General features: G+C 41.1%; 1 protein-coding gene across 1 annotated transcript; it reads right to left on the reverse strand.

Annotated features, from left to right (window-relative positions):
• Nucleotides 1–1,119: 1,119 nt before the first annotated feature.
• Nucleotides 1,120–8,926, reverse strand: npffr1l3 (neuropeptide FF receptor 1 like 3; the record flags this gene model as incomplete). Its single annotated transcript, XM_080835381.1, has 3 exons — nucleotides 1,120–2,065; nucleotides 5,435–5,534; nucleotides 8,683–8,926. 3 exons carry the CDS (start codon nucleotides 8,924–8,926, stop codon nucleotides 1,120–1,122), a joined length of 1,290 nt encoding a protein of 429 aa, XP_080691507.1.
• Nucleotides 8,927–9,598: the final 672 nt, after the last annotated feature.

The raw sequence follows: 9,598 nt of genomic DNA on the forward strand, positions 1-9,598 counted from the left end.
TGTTTTACAGAAGCTCACAGACAACAGTTAATAAGAGAGAAAGGCGTGAAATCTTCTCAACACTTCTATACTGTGCAGTTTTAGTGCAGAAAAACAAGGTTATACAGTCGCGTTTAAATAGCCATAGTGGAATAGAATGGACACATATATATCCTGCAGTAGGCTACCTCCATGTCTGCACCAGTTAAGTTAAATCTGCGTAATTGCTCGCTTTCCACACGACTTGTCTTACGAGGTGCTTTCGTGTAGATTCGGGAGATTCCGACATTACACGTTTCTACGTTCACTTACATTTGCAGTGTTCGTGTACATTTATATTCACATTCAGTCATTTAGCCGACACCTTTGTCCAAAATGACGTACAAGGGAGAGAACAGTCAAGCTACGAGCAATAGAGACCTAGTGTAACAATACAACTACCTCATAGAATCATGACTATAAATGTGAAACGTAATTGTTAATGATACAAATATTCTCGTATTTATTATTATAATTATTTCAATCCGAGGATGTCTGTAGGATGTCTGAGTTGACGTGAACGCAATCACCAACGGGTTCTCACAAATTCAACCATTAACCCTTTTAACATGGACAGTATTTTACGACGGGGCCATCTTATGGTTATTTGAGGAATCGCATTGAGAAGATTCTGGCAGAGTTACGACTGCTATTTCGCGTTCTGAAAGTCTTCTGAAGTTCAGAAGAAATCCCAGATGAGAAAACTATGGAGAATGGCAAATGTTTTCCTAAATCCACCGAAGTGGAGTTCAGAAGAAAGTCCTTCTGAAAGTCTTCTCAACTGCTGTCGAGAATGAGGCCCATTGTTTTTATCCAGCAGAGGTCCTGTTGAAACACTTTCTTGGGCAAAATAAGAGGGGGGGGGGGGGGGGGGGGGGGTGAAACTAAAGTACAACAGTTATGGAAAAATTTTATCATACGCTTGGGTGCTTGGAGTGTACTAGAGTGTACCTGTTTTACTTCTGTTCTGAATTGTTTCCACAGCCCAAGATGCTAAATGGTGTTTGATGCGATGCTCGTCAAATAATATAATTCAAATAGCTTTTCTGAGCTAGTTGCTTCAAATCCACTTGGGTTCAGCAATGTCCATAGAAATGCATCTCACAGCTCCCAGGCCTGGTAGCACACAGCTCGTTTCGGAGAAATAATCTCTGCGTCATCCACGTTAAGGCCCGTGCTCACTAATCCGCGGCAGCTTCCTCCCTCTTTCTCAGAGTTCCCAAGTTCCACCATCAGCCCCTCTGTCCTGTTCTCCATCTCCAAATGCACGCACCTTGTCAGGTCGTTGTCTGTGTGCACCCGGTTTCGCAAGCCCAAATTGGTAGACAGAACCACATCTCTAGGCCCACGGGCCAGGCTGTGCCTGCTTCTCCTCTTTGCCACCAGGCTCCCCAGCACACTGAGGCAGCAGGGCTGGGCCTGACAGGCAGCCCGGAAGCCCTTTTTGAAGTTCTCGTTGAAGTAGCCATAAATAATAGGATTCACGCTGGAGTTGGAAAACGCCAGCCAATGGGAGAGGGGGAACACATATCCGGTGAGGAGGTCAAGCTTGTCCCCCTCTGGTCGCGCGTAGTCGGTCAGCAGCAGCAGGGTCCACAGCGGGAGCCAGGACAACATGAAGAGCAGGGTCACCACCACCAGCATCTTGATGACCCGCACGCGCCGCTGTGTTTTGGGGGATTTGCCTGGTGGATTGGCACCCAGCTGCTCGGCATTAGCCCGTGTGTGAGTGTGGAAAATCTTGGCCCCGATTCTCCCGTACAGCAAGATGATGAGGGTGAGAGGCACCAAGTAGATGTGCGCGAACAGCACCGTGGTGTAGACCTTCCGCATCTCCGGGTTAGGCCAGGTCTCGTAGCAGTAGTAGAGTGGGTAAGTGTGATTGTGCTTGCCATCCAGAACCATGTGATCTTCCTCCTGTTCAACTGTCAGCATTACTGCCGTGGGGAACATGATGACCAGTGCTAATAACCATATCAAACCGATAGTTGCCTTGGCAACAGACAGGTTTAGCTTGGGCTTGAAGGGATAAACAATGCAGCGAAAGCTTTGAGGGAGAAGATAGAGGAGGAGGGTGGAGGGAGAAGAAAGAGAAGAAACAATTGTTTGCACGAATATTCTCCAACATCAGGCACCTTGCCTGCAAAATACAATTAAGAAAACATTCTGAGGGTGGGAATTGAACATGATGCAAATTTTGAAGCAACATGAGAGATCTGTATCAGGTGTTGATGGCTTATATTTGTTCTAAAAAATGCTGCATAATTATTTTTTTTATAAAGGTACTCTATGTGACTCAGCTTTTGGTTGTTGGTATGAGAGCACATACAGCTCAGTACAACCAGTAATTTCCTGAATATGACTGATTTATTGATGTCACACAGGTTTTCCTAAACAGGATTTAAAAGAGAGCGCAGGTTGTTGTTATGTTATAATCCTAATCATTATCAAGTCATAATCAGTACTCGCAAGACCATGAATCATTTAGACTCATCAGAGTTAAAGTGACAATATGTGATGTTTTTTTTTTTTTTTTTTACGTTTCTTAGGTTTATGTTTGTGGTTTACAAAAACATTTGCATTTTTACTTCCCCTTGTGACAAATTTCATTTTCAACAGCAAATTAGTAATATTTCAAAAATCATTCACACTTGTAAAAAACATTTCACACAGGTACTTTGATGGTGATTGGCATTGTTGGTGATTGGCATTGTCCCTGAGTCTACAGAGGCCCCACTCCTAACTGTCATTAATGGAGTCAATATGGCCTTAGCTTTCCGTGCCTTTTCAAATTCTTCTTTAAAGCTCTACTTTAAGGCTCTTTAAAGCCACTTTTTCATATTAATTAGCTAGCTAGACTTATCTACAGCCTCCACAACCAGCTCCATGTTCACCTCTTCTGGCTTATGATGTCTGAGGTACTGTCTTAAGGGGCAGTCCGCCATTGCATGCTGTTACCTATGCAATTATATGGATGCAAACGCTTTACCCGATGAGAGAGAGGTTTGACTCTCCTTCCAGCTGTTGGGTATAAATACATAATTTAAAAGAGGCAGGGCAGCAATTCTCTCCAGTGACTCCAGTGTCATTGTGGTGAACAGGTGAATATATCAGATAACGTTGGGCTACAGTGCTGATTCAGATTTCATGTAAATTAGCTAAATCTAATCTAATCTCATCACTCAAATGAAAACCTGCGCTCCTGGGTCTCTTGCGACAAGATGATGAAGACAGACCAATCTAGCTCTGCGGTAATGTTAGGCTCAGCATGAAAGTTAATTCTCCTTTAACAAACACCACATAAACAGTCCCCCTCATCCATAAAAAACGAAATTGTATGGACCATCCATTTACCAATTAAATACAAATGGCTGTTGGTGTTTTTTTAAGCATGCAGTTGTTTGAATGTTTACAATGACAGGAATTCGTAGCTTTTCAAATGCACCTCCTCAGCATACTAAGAGAGACCAAGTTATATCACTGAACTGTGATGAAACCAGGGGCGGACTGGGGGGAAAAAGTGGCCCGGGAGTTACTGTCGGAGCGGCCCACTCAATACACGGCGTGCGGCCCACTAAGTACACAGCGCATTGCCCACTCAATGGATACACTTAACATTATTTTGGTTGATTACAAAGAAATTACATCATATATGCTTGTTTTTTAATAACATTTGGATCCACCAATTTGCCTGGATGGACACATGGAATAAAATGATACTGGCTACACTCCAAGGTAGGTATAGTTTGCAAGATGAATAGTATCAGATCAGATCAGATGGTTATCAGATCAGATGGTTATACGTATAACTACAAAGCCTATTGGTTAGTAAACTCAAAGCGTATTAGATAAATATACTTGAAATTAGTGCTGTCAAACTATGACAATATTTAATCACAATTTTTTGTCTATTATAAATGTCCCTTCATTTATTTTGTTTCCATTTATCCATGTTTCATTCCAGAATCATCTATCTAGATAACATATTAACATTGTTTATAATGTAAGTGTTGTGAAACGCAAGCTTTACTTGGCCAATTCAACACCTTTAGATAACATATTAACAATCTAGATAACATATTAACATTGTTTATAATGTAAGTGTTGGTGTAACACAGTGATTTTAGCATAACAAACTAGCTGGTTAACTTATTTGACACAAGTTACAGTATTAGAAATGATAAGATTGCCCTATTTACAACTACCACCATGGATAGCTTGCTCATCGATTGTAAGCAAGTGACTACGGCTAACATGTTAAAATAGATAATCTCGATGTTGACAGCAGCTTGCTTATTTTACCAGATCATAACAGTCTCAATTTAAGACATACCGTTAGCTAGGCTTGCTGTAGGGAACGTTACATCATCTGTGAATAGCAAGCTAACATTTGGCAAGGTCAACGCCACATCTTACCTTATCACTGTCACCAGTCAGTGGTTTTCCAAATAAAATGTAGGCTAGAGTAATTGACATTAAATAACACCTAAAACTAAATCAGACTGACGGAAGAGATTGACAGAGGCAGCAGCAAGCTGTGCCTCATCCGTGTTAAGGGCTAGGGCTGACTGCACACGTCAATACGGTTGCGTGCCCTGGCTGGGCGTGTTGCGTGTATGCAAATCCAAATGTAAGAATACTCTACCTCAATCGGCACAGCTGAGAACACTTCGGCTGTGTAAGAACCAATTTTCAGGTGTTCATTAATAACGTAGATATATATTCTTACGTTGAACTTCCGAAGTCCGTAAAACACATTTAAGAAGTGACGTAAAAAAAAAAAAAAAATAGGTCAGCATAGGTGTGAAGACAGATTGCAAGTAGGAGTATAAAAATCAGTCAGTGCTTCTGCACATTTGTATTTGTTATAGAAAACTAGATTAATGTTGTCTTCAGAAGCTAAAATATATATTGTACTGATATGCGCTGCGAGTGGTCCTGATGGCGGTGGGCCGGTTGAAGATGATAATGGGCTGGTGTTTTGGCCCATCGGCCCACCGGGGATTTCCCCGGAATTCCCGATGGCCAGTCCGTCCCTGGATGAAACACATAAATGCTGGGGTTCATATTGTCACAATGTGCATTTTTATGAAAGTTTGCATTTTATGGGTTGAAACACCCCATCTACGGTCTAAAATTACCTTGCAAGGCCGATGCTGAGGCAGAGTACACTTTCTACATCTCTACATACAGATATTCATAGACTCTCAGTCTAGAAGGTCTTAGACCCTCCTGACCCCCGCCCCCACCCCCTCCGCTCCTCGCCTGCCTGCGTTTTTCAAAATTGTAATCAGGCTCAGGGGAGCAAGTTATAAAATCAAATCTAATGGTGGTTACTGATGGTCTTTTTTATTATGGTAATTTAGATTTTCCAGTTTCTTTGTGCACCTGTACAAAGTAGTCAGCAAGCACTCACCGATCCACAGCAATGGCCACCAGCGTGAAAACTGAAGCACACACGGACATCCCCTGCACAAGACCGCTCACTTTACACACAGCGTTATTGAAGGGCCAACCTGTTCATGAACATAAGATCAGTTTAAAGATTTTATATCTGCCATTGTTGTAGACACAGTTTCTAGAATAGAAGAACTGTTTTACTTTGGTACATTGCAAAAAATGAAAAAAAAGAGAAAAGAATCAACCAACAAAGTCACAGTCCCTTAAAGATGTCCAATTATTGTTTCCTTAAAAGCATTGTGTTGATTTAATTGCACCAAATGAAGTTTTAAAGTTGTTATCTATGTGTGAAGGTTGTGGAATAGCAACAACATCAAGACTATGTCCTCAATTCTGAGTGCAAGCTTTTAGGTCTGCTCTCATTTGGTAATGAGCTGTTTTGCATAAACAGCATTTGCACATTGATGAAATTATGGTGAGAATGAGGCAAATCATTAAATCAGTTTTTGAGAGCAAAATAGCTTAGGACATTTGGGTATTGTCTAAGCAATATATGCCCTCTCCTTAACCATGAGGGGGATTTGGGAAAGCTTCACATTCAATTTAGACCACACAGAGAATATGACAGCTAAATTAGAATAATTCGAGGGGAGCAGCATACTCACACTACTTCTTTTACGTGTAGTGAACATCATTCCCAAATTATCAAAAGGGGGTAAATAGTAAAAAGAGGCAAGTAGGCTGCTGCTGTGCCTGACTACTAACACTGTTGTCATGGAGAACCGACGACAATTCATTTCTTGGGTTTGAGTGACACATTTTGGTGTTGTATTTTAAAGTTTTCTATGAATAATTTCTTTTCATGAGTTGGTAATGATTGGGTATTGTCTCAGGGGCAAAGCCTTTATATGATCTTGGCCCAGACTAACTAGGGAGAGAACTATTTAGGTTGTCGAAAGAAGTAGAGCTCTGTGTTCAGGATCTGTGGGTATAGCCTGTTACAGCTAGTTGAATAGGGACCATAGATGCAATTTTTTTAATGTATTTTTTATTTTGTTTTGAGTAGATAAGTAGTAGATAAATGCAGTGCTGGCACTGCTACTAAATTCTCTTTTCTGCACAACCATCATTCATCTTCACCACAACTGTGATTAGGGAGTGACTGTTAGACCTAGGGACTGTGATCAACACTGCAACTGCAACTGGAAACTATACCGTCACAATTCATCATAATTTACAATTTGCCAATCAAGTGACATTTCTTCAAAAGAGCAGGATACTGAGGGAGAGAATGAATTAAGAACGTAGTGCTCTTAAGTGGCAGACCATTTCAAGGCTTCGGCAGAGAAAATTCAATGGTGGTGATTTGTCTAACAGGTTCTTTTCAGGACTTCTACCTGAATGGAGTATAAACTGTGTCTGTTCCCAGTTTCTGTCTGTTTTTTATTTTGCATGCACATATGGTTTGGTTTTGGTTTTGTTTGCAATGGGCTTTTGTCTGTTTAGGTATTTTATGTGCTTCTCACCCCACCCCTGACCGGTTACCTATTATCACCTGATGTGTCCCTCCTGTTTCTCATTTGTCTCCTGTTAATATGTATTTAAGCCTTGTGTGTTCATTTCTCTTTGATAGTTTGACATTTCTGCCCCAGGTCTGTTTCTGCGTCACATTTCTTTTCTGCGCCTATTTTTGAGCAAAAAACTTTAGTTTGTTTAAATCTCTCCACTCCTGTGTCGTACATGTGTGTCCTCTCTTTTATGAACCCTGACAGTTCCTGTTACTTCAACGCACGTCACCGAGCAATATAAAAAAACTCTCCGCTCATCTTTTCCATGCAACCTTCTGGACACCAACATTTCTGCATTTGTGTTACGAGTATTAATCAAATTTAATTCTACCTTTCAACACAAAATGGTCTCACTGTCAGAAATCTAACTAAGAATACAAAAGTATTTTTGGTGGTTTAATGGGTTGTATAAATGTTATGCAATGAATAAACGTACAAAGACGTTGATGTGATTCAAAGCATTGAATACATGATTAAATGCAATTCATTGCATTTAATAAATGTAAAAAAAATGTTGATATGATTCAATGCATAACTTAAAAAGCATCTCTCTTCTAGTCAATCCCAAGATAATTAGCTTCCTCCCCCACATTTACATCTCTCAATACCAACAAAATTTTAGTCTATAAAAACCCAGATTTGAAACCACAGCTGTGTAGCATTTTTTCAGCTGAGCTACCTTGGCTACATCAGAGTGCAGGACACCTTAAATTGACATTTGTTTTGTCAAATACTTTCTTTCATCTCAAACTCACAAGGATTTGTGAAATATTTCATCATACCTACTTGAATGGATCCATAAAGTTTTATATGTGAAAACAAATGGTAAAGTGTATGCTCCAGTGTGTTTTTCCATGATATGGATGGATAGAGGACTGTGTGTCTCTGGGATGGATATAGGGCTGTGTGAGGAGCTCTGGGATGGATAGAGAGCTGTGTGAGGGGCTCTGGTATGGAAGAAATGGGGCATGGTACAAATGTAAGATGGGAGAGTTGTGTGACAGGCATCAATACTGTAATATAGTTGAGCATGTGCTCTGACTGATATTTCAACAAGCCTAACTATTCTGTGATGCATATAGACTGACTGGTTATTAACCTGGAAATATGAGTGTGTCTGGACATGCCTTGCCACAGATGAGTTGTGACATCCGGCCTGATTGAGCCATGAAAGGCCTCCTCTCTGATGAGGTGAACGTGTTACTTGGACATGCAACACCGTGGACAGAGACAAAATACGTGCCTCTGTTTTATAGAGTTTCATATATAGTCCTCTACAGGTTAAAAATATCTAAAACTATTTACAGGTCTACATTCCCCCTGATGTGAACTAGGTGACTCTAGGTGACTCATTAGCAGCCCACGCATCTGTTTCAATGGAAGTGAAAGGCACATTAATGCCCCGGAATTGCCCGATAAATCTGGTCCCAGTGAAGCCATGAAAGAAGTCTGAAGATTCAATATTCAATAGATTCAATAGGTCTAGCCACAGGCCTCTGGACTGAAAGAAAATTCGCCTGAACCTCAAGTGGATTTCACCTGATGTAAAAGTAACTGAGAACCCCATGACTCAGTGATAGCTTATTCCCTGCAGCTCACATCAGCACCTGTCACATGTAGTAAATACCAACTGTCTGGCAAATGCTAGGAAAGAAAAGGAGTACGATCATAGTCATAATCATCCAAATCAAAGTACCTGTGATGAGATTGTCAACCAGTGTGGTGGGAATACAAAATATGCCCACCAGGAGGTCACTGATGGCCAGGTTGAGGATGAAGAGATTTGTCACAGTACGCATGTGATGGTTCCTCAGCACAATCACACACACCAGTCCATTTCCTATCATGCACAGCAGGAAGATGAACAGGTACGCCAGCGTGTACACAGACGCAATGGCCAGCGAGTGCTGATAGTATGAAGACAGAGTGATGTTTGCCATCGAGTTTGAGTAGCTGTCATTGCCACCATCATAGCTAAAATTGAGGAAAGAGATTCCATATCTTGTTGAAGCCTCCCACTCTCCTTCCATCAAAGTCGTGTAATCCTGCAGACTCATCCTCACTGGGGGTGCTCCTTAGGGCTGGAAAGCAGGGACAGGGAGAGAAAGAGAGAAAGAAAGAGAGCGAGAGAGAGAAAGAGAAGTAAGGCCAAAAAGTAAGAGTTAAACCAATGACAAACAAACAGACACTGTTTGTGTGCTTATGATAATACCATTTAAGCTGTCATCTGGTATGCATAGCCTGACATGCTGGTTGATGAACGACTACCCTGGAATGGGGGCCTGACAGAGGAACAGCAATAGGAGAGGCATGCATGCATTTTTTATCATTTACTAACTGCCAATAAGAAGTCTGCATGTAATCTGTCATTTGAGCCCAACTGGGAAAGCAATCACTGTTACCAGAGGAGTGTATACAAATATATTTGTCAAAACCAACTGCAGGCTTTTCATATACAGTAAGACCTGCTAGAATTGTGCTAGGAATGGGCATTCTAGGGCACTCAGACATTTTCTGAAATCCATCACAGTCCTTCAAGAGAAACACATAGAAAACCGTGCTTCTTGAAAGCCTTAATGGTTTTTCAAATTGTGGAATTGTGCTTTTTTATG

Source organism: Sprattus sprattus, assembly GCF_963457725.1.
Source record: "Sprattus sprattus genome assembly, chromosome: 3".
NCBI classification, from domain to species: domain Eukaryota; kingdom Metazoa; phylum Chordata; class Actinopteri; order Clupeiformes; family Clupeidae; genus Sprattus; species Sprattus sprattus.